The 18,341-nt window shown below is 46.7% G+C and overlaps 2 protein-coding genes across 3 annotated transcripts in view; both read left to right on the forward strand.

Moving 5' to 3' along the window:
- The window catches only part of LOC120457262, a 46,033-nt gene extending 28,566 nt beyond the window's left edge, over positions 1 to 17,467 (forward strand). For both annotated transcript variants that reach the window (XM_039644690.1, XM_039644680.1), the window contains one exon: positions 16,485 to 17,467. In XM_039644690.1, the coding sequence (XP_039500624.1) occupies positions 16,506 to 17,360 (855 nt within the window). In that variant the 5' untranslated portion in view covers positions 16,485 to 16,505 and the 3' untranslated portion in view covers positions 17,361 to 17,467. The remainder of the gene's footprint in view (positions 1 to 16,484) is intronic.
- Positions 13,215 to 16,405, forward strand: LOC122756499. Its single transcript, XM_044006318.1, has 4 exons — positions 13,215 to 13,367; positions 13,590 to 14,137; positions 14,246 to 14,517; positions 14,613 to 16,405. The coding sequence occupies exons 1-4, from the start codon at positions 13,215 to 13,217 to the stop codon at positions 16,403 to 16,405; spliced, it is 2,766 nt and encodes a 921-aa protein (XP_043862253.1).
- Positions 17,468 to 18,341: the final 874 nt, after the last annotated feature.

Genomic DNA, 18,341 nt, shown 5'->3' on the forward strand with positions numbered 1-18,341 from the left:
CGCAACAGATGCTGCTGAGCTTACTTTCCCAGTTCTTTTGGTTTGGGTCTATGTAAGCTTTAATAGCAGCTAAAACGGATCTGTTGGCCATTTCTGAAGCGTTGGCTTGCGGTGCGTAAATAGCGGTATAAAATGCTCCACGCCACATTTCTCTAACAGGGAATTGAAAGCCACTGATTTAAATTGTACTCCATTGTCAAAAATAATTGTTTCCGGAACGCCAAAACAGTGGAAGATTTCCTTTACCAGAAAGGTAAGGATAGCCTCCGTAGTGAACTTTTTTACGGCTTTAAGAAATGGGAATTTTGAAGCATGATCGACGACTATGAACAATCCAATATTCCCTTCTGAGCTACGCGGATACGGTCCTAAAAAATCGACATAAAGTCTTTGGAAGATCCTGTCTGAATGACCAGTAAGGGTGGTCTTAAGATCTGACTGGGGTGTTTGGTAGTTTTACACACCGCACACTTGTTGACAAATTCCTTGACATCTGCTGCTAAATTTGGCCAAAAAAAATACCTTCTTAGTTTCTCCAACATTTTTGCTACTCCGCAGTGAGCTGCCATGGGATCTTCATGAGCTCTTTTTAGCAAGTCGGGAACAAATTCTTTGGGGAGCCAGAGTTTCTAGCAAGACTCATCTCCAACCTTTTCGTCTGCAGCGCGTTCCACGCGATGATACAAGTACCCGTTGCTAAAAATCTTGGTGTTCCTGAAGAGTCAGCTGACTTTAAATTTTCATACTCTATTCCCCTGAATTCTTTGGCCTCCACTAATCTTGGCATCCACTAAACTTGTTACTTCAAAAGGTCTGTAAAGGTCCTTGACAGGGCGCCTGGCACCACCTCCTGACTGCCTTTTCTATAGCTTATTTTAAACTTAAACTCTTGTAATTTTAGGGACCAGCGGGCCAGACGGGAACTTAGGTCTCTCTGGGACAAAAGCCATTTTTAAGAAGCGTGGTCCGTGATAATGCTAAATTCTTGACGCTCCACATATGCCCTGTATTTTTTTTATTGCCAACACGGCTGCTAAACACTTCTTTTCAGTCACTGTGTAATTTGATTGGCACCTGTTCAGCTTCCGAGAAATAGAGGAGATCGGAACCTCGTTTTTAATCATAAATTAACTAATTACAAATATAAATAAACTAACCAAAAACTATGAGTGAAAACGAAGCTCGCGCGCAGCGTCAACATCAGCAAGATGAGCGACGGCTCTCTTTGCAACGCAACAACGCTTACTTTTCCGTCGTCTCTGCGGAATCAAACCGCGAGCGGTCAATCACCCCCATCCCGACAGCTGATCCTTCTCTCTTAACACCCGACAGTGAAAGCTCTTGCTCCCCGTCGCCGTCGCTACTATCTATCGAGCCGACGCAATCCGACCGCCCGCGATCGGCAACTCCCAACCCGCCAAACGAACACTTGCTTACAGCGAACGTCAAAGAACAATCTTGCTCTTCGTCTCCCCTACCAACAAAATCTGCTTACAACAAGCAAAGCGAACAGAACTTAGCTGTAACAGCAAGCACAAACTCTTCAATTGTCGCGACAACCTCAATAACACCGATGCCGACTGCCCGCTCAACACATACAAACACAACGAAAGCTGCGAAACTAAAGTTCAGATCAAGTCTGAACCACACTTTAGATCCTTAACAAAGTATTTGGACGAAGAAAAAAAAGCTATGACATATACCAGCTAAAAAGCTGCAAGGGTCTGCAAATCGTACTAAAGGGCATAGAGCCTGATGTATAACCAGAAGAAATAAAACTGGCGCTACAGGATAAAGGATTTACCGCAAAATCCGTCTTCAACATCTTAAACAAAAATAGACAGCCGCAACCACTCTTCAAGGTGGAACTTGCACCAGAAGCAAAGATGCCGAAAAGAAACGATGTGCATCCAATCTACAAACTCCAATTTTTACTACATCGTATAATCAATGTAGAAGAACCTCACAAACGTAATCACAATCTGATAAAATTTATGAACTGCCAAGAATACGGCCATACAAAGTCTTACTGTAAGCTGCGCCCAGTGTGCGTAGTCTGTGGTGAGCTCCACGACAAAGCCAGCTGCAGTGCACCCAAAGAAGACTCAAGCAGAAAAAAGTGTGGCAACTGTGGAGGCAATCACACAGCCGCATTAACCAGCGCGTAGCCACAGTACGCTCACAAAACGCACCGATCACAAAAATACCCCCCAAAAACAACCCAGAAGTTTTCTTCCCTACAGCAACCAGATCCTCACTTGGTACTGGCCTACTGACCCCAAAAAACTACCTGATCTAATTGATTTCGCAGTCACCAAAAACATTCCCCGTAATTTAATAGGCGCCGAGTTTCTCCCAGACCTATCATCTGACCACTTGCCCCTCCCAATAAATCTGCTCCGACACCCAGAACCAGCAAACCTCTCTTATAAGTTGACTTCAGAAAAAACCAACTGGCTCAAATAAAAAAAATACATAAGCTCACACATTGAGCTTAACTCACCTCTTGAAGCTAAAGCTGACATTGATAGTTTTGTTAACTCACTGGAGTCAATCATCGTTGCTGCAGCTCGCTGCTCAACGCCGCAAACAGTAAGCAAAATTACAAATCACAAAAAGACCAGCCTGCAAATCGAACAACTTGTTCTCGAAAAACGGGGCCTACGGCGAGAATGGCAGTCCTCCAGATCACCGTCGGCAAAACAAAAGTTAAAGACGCCACACGCAAACTTACAAAAGCTTTAAAGCAAGAAGAAGAGCTTGCCCAACGTACTTATATTGAAAAATTATCAACATCCAGTACAAAAAACTCACTGTGGAAAGCTCACCCAACTCTTGGCTCACTCACACAGGTGGTTGGGCTCGAAGCGACAAAAATAGAGCAAGCACATTTGGAAAAAGTCAACAATAATAATGATACCAAAGCCGGTAAAAGATCACACTGTTCCATCGTCGTACAGACCAATAAGCCTTCTATCCTGCTTATCGAAACTTTTCGAAAAATGCCTACTGTCTCTGACTATTACTCCATTCCTGAACACGCACAACACAATACCAGCACACCGATTTGGCTTTCGTGAAAAACACGGAACTATTGAGCAAGTTAACCGCATAACATCAGAGGTACGCATTTGAAAAACGGGAATAATGCTCTGCGATATTTCTAGATGTTTCGCAGGCATTCGACAGAGTTTGGCTTGACGGTCTGATGTACAAAATCAAAACAACGCTTCCAAACAACACTCATAAACTGCTAGAATCGTACCTCTACAACAGGAAGTTTGTAGTGAGGTGCAACACTGCGATATCCGATGTCCCACAAGGCAGCGTACTAGGCCCAAAACTATACGTCCTATTCACAGCAGACATCCCTACAAGCAGCAACCTGACAGTTTCAACATTTGCGGATGACACAGCTATTCTCAGCCGCTCCAGATGCCAAATCAAAGCATCATCTCAGCTAGCCATCTACCTGGTCGACGTGGAGAAGTGGTTATCCGACTGGCGTATAAAGGTAAACGAACAAAAATGCAAGCAAGTAACTTTCACCCTAAACAGGCAAGATTGTCCACCGCTCACGCTGAACAACGTCGCACTTCCAACAGCAAACGAAGTGACGTATCTGGGAGTACACCTCGATAGAAGACTAACTTGGCGCCGACACATCGAAGCCAAGAGAACTCACTTGAAACTGAAGGCCAACAGCCTTCATTGGCTTATCAACTCCCGTTCACCACTCAGTTTGGACTTCAAGGTGCTGCTCTTCAACTCAGTGCTAAAACCAATCTGGACTTACGGCTGCCAGCTATGGGGAAATGCTAGCAACAGCAACATCGATGTCGCGGATCGAATATTGTTATCGATAGGCTAGTTAGTATTTTTGAGAAGTCCGAATGTGGAAGGATTTGTAAGCCCATATGTGTCTGGGAACATTGTTTTTCGCCATTGTAAATTGCCGGGAAAATTTAGCTTTTCATTGTCGTGTAAGAGTTGGAGGACACACTGCGGTGAGCTAATAAGTTAAGTTAGTTGCAATTGTGAAACATTGAATTCTTCCAGAATAAAACGTGTTCTACTACCACGGATTAGTCTGCCCTTTCTTTCGGGAACCAATGCGTGGGGTAGCCGTTTAAGGCAACTCCATGTGAAGCACGACGACAGCCTTTTATTCGCAGTCCTAGGGCGACTGCAGGGGCAACTTGCGCTGGAATGACGGTTTAGACGGCCAGCTAGAGAGTTGCCGGAGCTGGAGTGACGGTTTAGACGGCCAGCGAGGAGGATTTGTGTGAGCGCAGCCAGCGCTACGTACCAGCAGAGGAGTCGCAGCCAGCGACAGTGGCGTCGCAGTCAGCGACATAGAGGGACGCAGCCAGCGTCGAACGCCGGTACGAACGGGTCGCAGCCAGCGACAAGGAGACGCAAGAAGCGTCATTTGTGGAGACCGCAGCCAGCGGTCAGAAGGCGCAAGGAGCGCCAAGCATCCGTGGCCGCAGCCAGCGGCTCGAGGCGTCAGAGACGCCATTTTGGACGCGCAGAGGCGCCGCCATTTAGGAGCTGGGGAAGATGCAGCATTCCCCCAGGAAGAGTGCCCGGCTGAACGGAGGGGAAGCCACCCCTATAACAACAGTGAGTCAGCAGCCAGCCAGTAGTGGATCAGGAACTCGGACGCGGGTGAACATCACGGCGGCGTCGATTCCTTGCCCGGCCACTACGGTGACTACAGTAGCTTCTCAACTTAGAAGTACTGCTGTCACAGCTGCGAGTTCAGTACCGGAGGTGAACCAGCCCCTCGCGTTGGAACTCATGGAGAGGATCGCAGCGTTGGAGAGGGAGCTGGAGAAGGCTAGATCCCTGGAAAGTGTGAGCACCGCCAATTGCGCGCCAATCGCAGTTGGCCCAAGCGCAGTTGGCGCCAACAGTGGAGCGTCGGGGCGGCCGCCATTTTGGAGCGGCCAGCCAATACCCACATCTAACGGAGAGGCCTTTCATAACGGGGTCGGGTCGGTGCCATACAACGGTGACGGTGCGAGCGGTGCGGCCTGCACGCTGCCGCCATCTTCGAGTGGACCGCCATTGCTAACGACTAGCAACTATTTTGTGGAGCCACTGTGTGCAACAGGCACTGCGCAGCCAGCGCATGGACTCGTGCTACCGGGCGTGAGCATCCACAATGCGGCAACAGCATCGCCACTTGTCAGATCCTACGCCGCGACGACGCCGAGTGGAATCCAGGGAGCATATGGGCCAAGGAAGCTTCCGGACTTGCCTATATTTGGAGGGCAGCCCGAGGAGTGGCCGATCTTCAGCTGTGCGTTCGTGGAGACGACCCGAGCGTACAACTGCACGGACCTGGAGAACAACCAGAGGTTGTTGAAGGCGCTGAAGGATGAAGCGCGCGAGGCAGTGAAGGCGCTCTTGATTTATCCAGGGAATGTCAGCGCCGTGATGGAGCAGCTGCGCTTTAGGTTCGGCCGACCGGAGCAGCTTATACGCAGTCAGCTCAACAACGTGCGAGAGGTGCAGCCAATTTCGGAGCACTTCGCAACCCGAGTGAGTAACCTCGCGGCCATCTTGCAGTCAGCGAAGGCGGAGCAGCACCTGGGGAACCCAACCCTCATGGAGGAGCTTGTGGCCAAGCTGCCAACGAGCAAGCGAGTGGACTGGGCCAGGCATGCTGCAACGATTGCGCCCTTTCCCACTGTAGTCCACTTCAGCGCGTGGCTACAGGAGTACGCAAACGTGGTGTGCACGGTTTTGGACGTCGAGGGAAAGGAGCCGAGGCGTCGACTTCTACATGCAAGCGTCGACCATAATGAATGCGATCAACAGGATGATCGGCATGGAGGTTGTCCCATCTGTGGAGGACAGCATGGAATATTGAACTGCAGAGAATTTATTGGAGCTTCGCCACAGGAAAGGTGGAGCAATGTGAAGAGGCATCGGCTCTGCTTCAATTGCCTGCGAAGCGGGCACACGGCTAGATCCTGCTATACGCAAGGTGAGTGCCAGATTAATGGATGCCGAAGGGAGCATCACCGTCTGCTACATGGTGCGGACGAGGAGCCAAGGCCGCTGCAGCGAGGTGGCTTCAGACGCCACGAAGGGAACCAGCAGCCAGCAGTTTCCAGACGCAGCCCGGCCAGGAGGCCTTCGCTACGAGATGGTCACAGGGACCAGGAGAGGAACCGGCAGCCAGCCGTTCCCAGCAACAGCCTGGAGAGAGGAGCTCCGCGTGAAGCGGGAGCGCCCATGCAGAGGAATTTGAGCTGCGTTGACGCCGAAGGAGGCCGTCTACTGTTCCGTATACTGCCGGTTACGCTGTACGGAGCGGGGCGAAAGGTGGATACGTATGCGCTCCTAGATGAGGGATCCTCCGTCACGATGATCGATGACGAGCTACGAAGGGATCTTGGAGTGCAAGGAGAGCGTCGTCAGCTAAATATCCAATGGTTTGGAGGTAAGGCAACCAGAGAGCCTACCAACGTGGTGAGTCTGAAGATAAGTGGAGTTGGAAAGCCCACTCGCCATGTATTGAAAAACGTTTATGCCGTTTCGAGTTTGAGTTTGCCGATGCAGACATTGAGCCGACGAGATGTCCAGGGCGTGCACAGGGATGCGCGTCTGCCGATGAAGCCTTACAGCAACGTGGTGCCGAAGCTGCTCATCGGCCTTGATCACGGACATCTGGGGTTGCCACTTAGGACGAGACGGTTCGCTGACATGAAATTAAGTGCTTTAGTACTCTTACAAACCTCACAAGCGCTAATAACGGCCGTAACGTCAGAAACAAGACCAGGCCAGAAATAGTAACGTCTTATTATACCCGTTACTCGTAGAGTAAATGGATATACTAGATTCGTTGAAAAGTATGTAACAGGCAGAAGGAAGCGTTTTCGACCATATAAAGTATATATATTCTTGATCAGGATCAAATCGATCGATTTGGCCATGTCCGTCTGTCCGTCTGCCCGTCTGTCTGTCCGTATGAACGAGATCTCAGGAACTACAAAAGTTAGAAAGTTAAGATAAAGCATATAGACTCCAGGGACATAGACGCAGCGCAAGTTTATCGAATCATGCTGCCACGCCCACTCTAACGCCCAAAAACCGCCCAAAGCTGCCACGCCCACACTTTTGAAAAATGCTTTGATATTTTTTCATTTATGTATTGGTGTTATAAATTTCTATCGACTTGTCAAAAAACTTTTTGCCACGCCCACTCTAACGCCCACAAACCGCCCAAAGCTGCCACGCCCACACTTTTAAAAAATGTTTTGATGTTTTTTCATTTTTTTATTAGTCTTGTAAATTTCTATCGATTTGAAAAAACACTTTTTGCCACGCCCACTCTAACGCCCACAAACCGCCAAAAACTGTCAGTGTTGAAGACTCTCCTTCGCACTTTCACTAGCTGAGTAACGGGTATCAGATAGTCGGGGAACTCGACTATAGCGTTCTCTCTTGTTTTTTCTATCGTTTTGTGTATGCCACCAAAGGACTGACATGCGCGCAAGAAAGGATTTCCGAAACTAATCCTTTGGGGACCCAAAGTTTCCAAGCATATTCATCGTATATTTGCTCCGGTCAGGTGCTCAGGTCTTCTGTATAGAAACCCGTTTTCTACTTTAAGATCAGGAAAATTTTCTGTATTTCCCTTTACTTTCTATACCAGTTTTGTGTACTCGTCAGACTTGAAGAATTCGGAATCTAAATCAACAATCAAGCCTTCTCGTAAACCCTTGCGATGTTCAATCTCAAAATTAAATCTTTTCATCGCCCATCAATGCCCATCGCGCTAATCGTGAATTTAAGTCATGTTTGGGCATTACTATTTACGAGAAGCGTGATCGGCTATAATTTTGAATGAAAGTCCTTACACGTAGGCTCTAAAGTTCTTGAGAGCTACTAATGCAGCCAAACATTCCTGCTCAGACTGTGTAATTACGTCGAGCGTTATTGAGTTTCTTCGAGACTAATGCGATAGGGCTCTGGTCACCCTCTTCAAATAATTTCACTAACACCGGCACTCCGCCTAACTTACTGTTTGCTGCGCCGCACCCGTAACAAAAACTCGTCTTTCGGATAGACATTCTTGGTAGCGGTGTCCTTCGACTCGGCAATTTCAAGCTTCTACGTCGTGCTTACTTTCGAATGCTGAACCCACCTCATCTTCCAGCTCCTGACTGTCCTGGGATATCTCACGTTTAAGCAGAGTGACCTTCGTATAACCACTTTTGCCGTCAGCCAAAAATGCCTGGCGTCGCTTACAGATCTTCCTTAAGTCCGATACTGTTCTAACATCGATATTCAGAATTTCGGGACGAAGATTACTTTTAAGCACCCGGACAAGTTTGTTAGCCGTCCACGGATGCTCTAGCTGATCAACTAGCTTCGATATAGTGTCATAGAAACTATCAAAGTTCTCATTTGGTTTTTGTTTTATGTTCCTAATTAATTCCTTTATATCACCATCGTCGCGACTCTGACGAAATTGGAGTCGTAGAGCTGTACAAAAGCTCTCCAAAGGATTTTACCATGGGCTTTATGACAGCGCCAAAAGAACTCATATGCCTTGCCCTCAAATAACACGCTGATATTCCTACATAATAAGTTGAAATTACCATTCAAAGTCTGCTTCGTAAGGGCCTCGACTCTGTATATAAAATTGTCAACTGACACCCCTACTCCGGAATATTTTATTTTCCATCCATTCAGTATGTGGACTACTTTGTCCGGCGAAAGACCGGGATTCGGCGCTGTTGAATAATGCCTCTCATAGGCGCTGGGTTGATGAGCGGGCACTTCACTTGCAGTATCAACTACCGCAGGACTAGAAATGGCCATTATTCAATCACCGAAATCGTGGTGATAGAATTTTGTATCAACTCCGCCATTTTTTCTGATACGTTGCCAGTGGGTTGCATAGTGGGTGGATGATTCTTATATTTGCTACGAGTTTCTCGTCCTACCCTTTCGGTTTGTCCGATTGGGGGTCTACAGGCTAGTTTACACATCGGACAGTTCTCACTTTTTTTGAAATGATTTCCTGTGAAATTCATGCTGGCATGCAGTTATGTACGAGTTTGGTGTAATGATCTCTGCTTTACACATGAGACACTAGTGGATTGCCTAGTTGGTGATCTGTCTAACCCCATCATACTTAAGTAAAATCCCAAGCTTCAAGATAGGGAGAATAAACGAAATATAACAAGAGAAACGATAATGTGCGAAATAAGATATTAAAAAACTGAAAACTTTGGTGGAATTTCTCCTGTCATAGGGCTTGTCTATTATTTTCGGCTTAAATTTCTCAAAAAAGCGCACAAGAGTCTTCTTAAAAAAAGATATTCCATTTGTTAGACTATATTAAAAAGAAACCAATCGATATTTGAATGAAGTCTTGTACCGTGCACTCTTCCAACACGAGTATTCCAACCTTTAAGAAAATCTATCTTCTTTTAGCAGAATAGTAAAGAAGAAGAAAATCGTCAACTATTTGAGGATATGGCATCCCTCACGAGTATTTCCAGTATTTTCCGTCATGTTACATTGATGATTTTTTTTTTTTTTTTTTCCAAGATAGGGCTTAGTTAGATCAAGAAAGAAGAATAAACTGAGACAGAAACCAAACTGCAGTTACAATTACTGTGTTTTCCTCAGAACAATCCACCTATCTGTTTTCTACACTTAGGAACATTTCTGGGATACGTCTTAATTACGGCCAGTCGGTAATACTTATATCAACTTGACGTGGACTCCACAACTATTTTCTAACACAAAAAATTTGGAAGTATGAAACTAAAACGGAAAGTTTAAGAGAAAGGCATGGAAACCTGCACTGGCCTGTGCACGCTTTAGAATCCAGCTTTAGCACGTTGGCGTTGATGGTCACCTTTTCGGTACAGACAATAATGAATAAGATTGAGAATTGATCGTGCTTGCGACAAAAATGAGGTACAAAAATCGGAGGAAGCAAATAAGTATATTCGGAAGAAAACGATTCAGAAATGCAGGAAAAGAATGTGAAATTTGTTGCTAGCGAAACACGGGTGTTATTGTGCCCGCAGATTGCCCTACCCTACCTGTGACCACTTTCCTTAAGAGCTTGGCTCTGGTGGCCCGTTTTTGTGACCTATGTCCGGAGAAACATTAGCCAGTTCAATATATACATTTTATATATTCATTTCTTTTTTTACTTTTGGGACTAAAAACTAATAACAATGTGCATAGGACCTTTAAAGAACAACATAATAAGTGTAAATAAATTCAGCGTAAAGTATTAAATAAAGATTTACGTAAGTTTAAGAAAATAGAAAATTTTTAAAAATAAGGTAGAGCTATAATTAAGTAGACGCTAAGATGATTGTTCACGCCAGAAGGGCGCAAACAGTTGAGCGGCATTGTAAGCGGCCAATGCTTGTACTCAAAACTCCTCCACGGCTCGCAAGCACCGCTGCTCGCGCTCTCCTTCTCTCCTCTCGCTCTCCCTCCTTCCCGCAAGGTATTCACCACTCCGCGGTCCCGCGGTATTTCCAATGTTAGTTAGTTAGTCTTAATTTACAAGTGTTCGAATAAAGTTCAAAAGTGAACTCGATCCCGTGCATTTAATTCCCCAGAAGTCAATAATTATCTTGGATAAATTCCGCCCACTCCACTTCATGGTCCTTCGTCCGCGACACATCCTGATCCTATCGGCGCTCCTTGCGGAAAAATCAAGATAAGTACGGCTTTAAATCCTATTCCGTCCGTGGTCGCCATTTTCGTTTTTCCAACGGCGTTTATTCGTTCCGTCCATCCGCATCAACTGAAAAGTGAAAATTAAGTGAAAATATATAAGTACATGCGCCCAGCCACCGTGATTACTTCTTTTTTTTAAGTGCATAAATAAGCACTTTGCCAATACCCCCTAATTAGTCTCACGGTGATCCGCTGGTATCCAAGCGCATATACATTTTTTAAAACACTGTCCAAAATTCACTATTATCGTCCGCTGCTAAACTGCTGTTTTTTGCCTCAATAAAAAATACAAACCACAAATTCAACTAAATTAAATCAAATATACATACATATACATATATTCAGCAAAATTTTACATACACATAAAATTATACATACCCATAAATATACATATCCATACATTAAGTAAAATTTGACATACATATATTCCAATAAAATTTACATCTACATACATATATAAGAATCACTCCATAGATTTAACCAATTTAATACACAAATAATATAAAATAAAATATATATATATATAAATAAAAACCGGCGCATAGCGACGAGAGAATACCCTAGAATCGAAACATAAAATAAAATAAATAAGTCCGACGACAAAATTTAAGAAAAAACTGACCCGATTATTTAATAATTATTTAAGCCAAATAATAATTTTTTACAAGCTATTTCTGGCTCCTATTTCTGGTTCCTAAATTAAAATAATTATTTATCATTTCCACCCAAAATTATCATCCTCCCAACTTGGCTTTTTGGCGTGTTTGTTGGTTTTTTTTTGGTGTTTATGTTTCGCATCCGTTTGTCGCGATTTTTCGTTGTGGTCCTAAATCGGGTAGCTATTTCCAGTCGGTAGGGATTTTTTATAAATCATTGGCTATTATCCAGACTCCAGCTGGAAGCTATTTTTTTAGCTATTTTTCTAGAAATTGCAATTCATAGCTTTTTTTATAAATTTGAGCTATTGTTTTTCTAGACTCCAATATAGCTATATCTTCTTGTGGACTTCACTCTAGCTGTTTTTTTGTGAATCCTCCTAGCTATTTTTCACACTGAATCTTAGCTATATTGTGCTTCATTTAAGCTTTTTCCAGTTGATTGAAGATCTATTGGGGCCTTATTTCACAAAAAGTGGGATTTTTTTTCCATTCGTGCTCCAATCTCCAGATCCCAATTGCAACTTTCTCCCGAATTCCGACGGGATTCTTTGTCCATCCAGATTTGGGTGCCCTCTGTGTCTGGTTCTTTTTCAATTCCACATTTTTTTGCGGCGTGCAGGCCTTCTTGACTTCCTTCTCCTAGGGCATAGCTGAGCATGCCCCTAGAGGGAGACAAGAAAAAGACACCCGCACCTGGAAAAGAACAAAAGTTCAACCCGCAATCTCCGCTATCCACTCGCGGTAGGGAGCACCGAAGTCCGTTAGTCCCAGGGTCAAAACCGCGGCTCCCACTCCGAAAGCAAAGGTTTTGCCATCGACCAGTTCGAAGACAACTCCTAGGATTGTCATTTCCCGACCAGTGACGCGAGCGTCTAGTGAGTCTTCTCTATCGAGAAAATCCGAGAGTCCCTCCGCTGTCGGGACTGATTTCCTCCGCGTCACACGCTCTACCACAAAGAAAATGGCATCCTCTGAGCAGCCAACGCCCGCAACCGCAGCGTTGCATAAATTCATCGCCGTCAGCGATCGCGTAAGCCTTTTCGAAGCGAAGATCAACACTCCTGATCAAGCCTCTCCGTCCCTACACACGTTACAAGTCCGTCTGCAACAGGTGCGAGCCTTATGGGACAAAGTGGAAAGAGAGTACGAAACATGCTCTGACCTAATGGCCCAAAAAGGATCCCTCGACACAGTGCCTATTCTCCAGGCCAAATATGACTACTGCTACTCAGTATACGAGTCATGTGCAGCACAAGTGGCGAAACAATCGACAGAGCAACGCCTCAAGTCGCGCAAGCACCCTCTCAGCCGCTAATTTCGTCCGGCTGCCGCTTACCTCCATGCGACACGGAAGTCTTCGTTGGCGACTACCTCCGATGGCCCACTTTCCGGGACCTATTCACGGCAATTTACGTAAACAACCCCAGGCTGACTCCGGTCGAGAAGCTATTCCATCTCCTTACGAAAACAAGTGGCGAAGCAAAAGCCATCGTGGTGAAATCTCCTCTCACGAATGATGGTTTTGCTTCAGTGTGGGAGGCGCTTCGAGATCGGTTCCAAAACAAGCGACTTTTAGTCAACAGCCAGCTCAAGCTCCTTTTTAACTTGAGTTCAATTTCGCAAGAATCTGGTCATGCTCTAAAAGAGCTACAATCCACGATTCAGGGGTGTTTAACAGCACTAGCGCATTCCCAGGTATCCACAGAAAACTGGGATTGTCTCTTGGTTTTCCTTTGCGCGAGCAAACTGCCCAAGCAGACCCTGTCCTTATGGGAACAGTCGCTAACTGCCAAATCCGAGATCCCAGCTTGGGAAGAAATGAATGCCTTCCTGAGCGAAAGGTATCGGACATTGGAAGCCATCGAAGATATGAAACCGACTCAGGCAGTTCCAAAAAGGCTTCAATCCTTCGAGACAAAGGTCAGCACCAAACAGAAAGGGTGTGACTTATGTTCTAAGGAGAACCATCCGGTAAGATTGGGACCCCGTTTTCTTCAAATGTCTGTTGACTCGCGCTCCGGCTATATAAAAAAGAAGCAGCTATGTTTGAATTGTTTTGCCAGAGGTCACCAGCTACGTGACTGCACAAGCACACACAGCTGCTTTACATGTAAGTCCAGGCACCATAAGCTGCTGCATCGCAGCCCCCCAAATTCCGAAAATGCGAGTTCCTCAACCTCGCCCCCTACACAGCAACCTCCGAGACCCTCCAGCAGAAATGAATCGGCAAGCACCTCAGCGGTGCAAACTTTTTTCGCGTCCGGCACTTCAGCCGTCCTACTGAGCACAGCGATCATTGACGTGTGCCATTTGGGGACGAACTACCGAGCCCGAGCCTTAATCGACTCGGGATCCGAGGCGACGTTCATTTCAGAACGCCTGTTCAACCTCATCAAGTTGCCATTCCGCAACACCCAGACCCAAGTCTCCGGGTTAAATCATTCGGTCTCCGCGAAATCCTCGAAGCTGTGTCACTTCGGGATTCGCTCTCCTACTAAGCCAGGTCTACAGTTAGACACTGAAGCGTACCTCCTTCCGGAGCTCTCAGGCAAACTGCCCTCCTATCCTATCCCTCGGAATTCTTTGAAGGACCTGCCCGCACTCCACTGGGCAGATCCTACCTTTTTTGAGAGCTCTCAAATTGATGTACTGATCGGGGCTGACATTCTACCATCCATAATGATGGATGGCACCCGACAAAATATTTGCGGCTCGCTCCTGGGCCAAGAAACTATTTTCGGGTGGGTGCTAACGGGGCCGATTTCCAAGGGTAAGCCGAAACGGGTCGCATCCTTCACGACCTAGGTGCACCAAATAGGCGACCCTGATTCGCTCGACACGCTTCTCAGCAAGTTCTGGGAGGTGGAGGATCTACCAGTAAAGATGGTAAAAGAGTCGGACTCCTATTGTGAAAGGAACTTCCTCCAAACAACAACAAAAGACGCAAGCGGGAGGTACGTGGTGACGGTCCCGTTCCGGGACCCCGAGAATACCGGATCCGATTTAGGATATTCAAGGTCCATTGCGTTAGCTCAGTTTCTTAGAAACGAAAATCGTTTAAAAAGAGACTTTCCCTTAAAAGAGCAATATGACAGCGTGATCCAGGAGTACCTGGATCTGGGTCATATGAAAGAAGTTCCGCCGACTCACAATTCTCCCTCGTATCATCTTCCTCATCACGCGGTAGTTAAGTCCGAGACTTTGAACTAAAAACAGTTACCTTCGGGGTCAACTGCGCCCCCTTCCACGCCATTCGAGTCTTGCAACAGCTGGCAGAGGATATCCAAGTGCCATTTCCAAATGCCAGCCGCATCATCCAGCAGCACATGTACGTCGACGACGTTCTGGCAGGGGCGAATTCCGTAAACGAAGCCCGAAGTTCGATTCGAGAGTTGCAAGCAGCCCTAAGTGCCTCCGGGTTTCCGCTAAGAAAGTGGACCTCGAACAACAAAAGCGTCCTTAAAGACGTCCCGGTCGAAAACCTCCTTCATAGCGAGTTCCTCGACATCGATGCCGAAAGCACGGCCAAGACGCTCGGTATTCGGTGGAGGGCAAGGTCCGACGAATTCTATTTCGTTCCCCCCGAAATAGTTGTGGAACCCTCCTATACAAAGCGAGAAGTTTTGTCCCAAATCGCTAGGTTGTTCGATCCTGCCGGGTGGCTCGCGCCGTTCATAATCCGTTCAAAAATGTTCATGCAGGAGATTTGGTTGCAGAACTTAGGCTGGGACGATAAGCTTCCCACTGAAATGAGTCAGCGGTGGCAATCGATTTTAGAGGAGTATTCCGACCTCAACCAGATCCGCGTTCCGAGATGGATCTGGTACCAGCCTGAGGTAATCATAGAGCACCACGGTTTCCGTGACGCGTCTCAGAGAGCCTATGGAGCGGCTATATACATCAGTGTCGAGATGGGGCAAAAGATCCTGACTCGCCTGCTTACAGCCAAAACACGAGTGGCCCCGGTAAAAACCGTCTCACTTCCTCGGCTAGAGCTCTGTAGTGCCGTGCTGTTAACCGAAATGGTGACAGCAATCCTTCCGCACATGCCCTCCGCCAGTTCAGATATCCGCTGCTGGACAGATTCCACAATCGTCTTAGCCTGGCTACGAAAGCCTGCGTGCAACTGGACCACATTTGTGGCCAACAGAGTTGCCAAGATCACGCAGGCGACGCCAGTCGACTGTTGGGCACACGTTCGCTCAGAACAAAACTCCGCCGATCTATCCAGTCGAGGCGTATCCCTACATGAATTGGCAGAAAACCATCTCTGGTGGCACGGACCAGAGTGGCTGCAAGGGCCACGAGAGCTATGGCCAGCACAAAGCGACACTCTTCCAGTGACAGAGCTAGAGCAGCGCGCGGTCAAAGTGCATTTTGTCAAGGCCCCGTCCATCGACTTTCTCGAACGTTTCTCCAAATTGGACAAGTCCCTGCGAGTTCTGGTCTATGTTCAACGCTTCCTTAAACGCTGCCGCAAAGGTTCGTTCTTGCCCAATTCACGCCCTACAAGTGAAGAGATCCGAGAGGCAGAACGAACTCTGACCTCCATTGCGCAGCGCAGAGCATATGGCCAAGAGCTTCAGCATCTGACCGAGAAAAGGCCTCTTCCAGTGTCAAGTCCTTTGGTGAATTTGTTCCCGTTCATTGACCAACACGGCCTTTTAAGGGCGTGCGGCCGTCTCACTGCCTCCAAAACCCTGCAATATGATGAACGTCATCCGATTATTCTCCCCTATGACTGTAGACTGTCGCGCCTCATCGTCCAATTTACTGACCAGATTACCCTTCATGGCGGTAGTCAATTGATCGTACGCCTGATCCGATCGAAGTATTGGATTCCTAAAATCAAGAATCTGGTGAAGGCTGTGGTCAATCCGTGTAAGATTTGCACGATTTACAAGAAGAGACTCCAAACACAGCTGATGGGCGATTTCCCGACAGATAGAGTCTCCTTCTCGAGAGCGTTCACCTACACGGGTATCGACGAGAGAGTCCTCCGTTCCTAGGGATTAGGGCATTTCCCCCATTCCGGGGCCCAAATAGTAGTCGGCTCATACTAAGCTTTTTTATTTCTTTTATTGGCAGACTAACTCACTTCCTACAATAATGGCTCCTCGTCCTCGTGCCACCCAGTCGTTGGAGAGCAGTCGTACTCGAGGTATTAAATCCTACCGCTGCCGAGTCTGCTCTGGAATCCATCCTCTTCGGAAGTGCAAGAGGTTCCACAAACTGAGCGCTGAAAAGCGCCTTCGGGCAGTACTTATTAATAAGTACTGCTTGAACTGCCTCGCCCATCAGCACTCAGGAGGAGACTGCCGCAGCCAAGAGGGATGCAAGAAGTGTGGAGGAGACCACCACACTCTACTCCACATGCACGAGGTCCTCCCCGCTCCGACCCCGGCAGCGCTACCAGCTCCGACGCGCAGAGAGCGTCATCCCGCTGCACCTCGTCCGGTCCGGATTTCCCGCACTCCGCCACCAGCCCCAGTCGCCAACAATCGCCCGCGTCCGAAGGTCTTCGTCGCGTCTCCGTCGGTGGCAACGGGGCAGCAGAAGGCTGTCCCCATCCTGCCTACAGCCATCGTCGTGCTGGACACGGGCTCGAAGACCTTCGAGACCGGGGCCATGATCGACCCATGCATGCCGGTGAGCAGCATCGACCGGTCGTTGGCGGCTGCGTTCCGGCTGCCCATCACCCGGCTGGGAGACGACGAGGTCTGCTCGGTGTCACTCCGGTCGCGAACAAGCACCTTACGACTCAACGTCGTCCTGAAGATCGACCCCAGCCTAAGGATCCGGACACTCATCCGAGCTCTGAGCGACGCCGCAAGAGCCAAGTTTGACGGTGTTCGTCTCGCGAACGAGAGCTTCCACCGGCCGGCCACCATCTCCCTCGTGTTGGGATCAGATGTATATGCCAATGTATATATTGGCTATACTTCTAATACTATTTACTTATAATTTCCTTATTGTATTTTTTCTTTCGCTCTTCTTTACGTTATTGTTCCATAAATTAGTTCTCAATTCAGTTTGTTTAATAAGTAAACGGAAAAATGTAAGAGAGTGGTTCACGGGCTTGACTATAATTAATATGTATAGTTAACTTCAGAAATTTCATTACTTTTTTTCAACAAATTGTTCCCGTTGTATCCTTTAGATGCATTAATCTGGCGGTAAACACTATTCAAAGTATACTGGAAGCAAAGTTTTAACTTTAGTCGGCTTCCATGATTTTTCTCGGTGAATAATTTGAATATTTAACGACTTTTCTTTGTAACTGGTTCTATTTAATTTCTCTCAGTGTGTATTTAAATATTAACCAAAATAAATTTCACTCAATTTTAAAAATTTCTCTCGGTGTAGATTCGCAGGTTGGTATATTTCATGCTGGCATAGGGTAAGGTCCGACAAAATTAAGTTAGAATTTTCTGCTGCTTGATGACTGCGCCAGGGAACGATTTTCAAGTATTAAATTTAAACAGCGAACCGTTTTAGCGGTGTGGGAAACTCACTTGCTTTCTTCATTTTGAACTTTTTTTTTGTTTTCCACGCCCGCAGGTTAAAAATTTAAACGGAAAATAAATGTCTTAGCTCGGCGACGAAATGTTTACGACTTGACGAAACGACGGTTCGATTGGACAAGTACTAGAACGGAAACTCAAGCCTGGGTCAAGGTCATCAACGGAAATCATAATCAGCTGAAAATCACTCCATATGCGACAACTAATTTTCCCAAAACTTGATGTTCTAACATAATTGCTTCAGTCGCCACTGCAACACGTGGACTTTGCTGTTTACCACACTCGGCTTTGCCCGACGAACTTCTTTCAGATAATGGCACGGCGTTCACATCGGAGGATTTCAAATTGTTGATTGAGAACAACCTGATTAGACGTATTCTCCAGATAAATGGTCCGAACTTTCTAAAGAAATTTGACCGGA

The sequence above is a fragment of the Drosophila santomea genome, chromosome 2L (assembly GCF_016746245.2).
Source record: "Drosophila santomea strain STO CAGO 1482 chromosome 2L, Prin_Dsan_1.1, whole genome shotgun sequence".
NCBI classification, from domain to species: Eukaryota; Metazoa; Arthropoda; class Insecta; order Diptera; family Drosophilidae; genus Drosophila; species Drosophila santomea.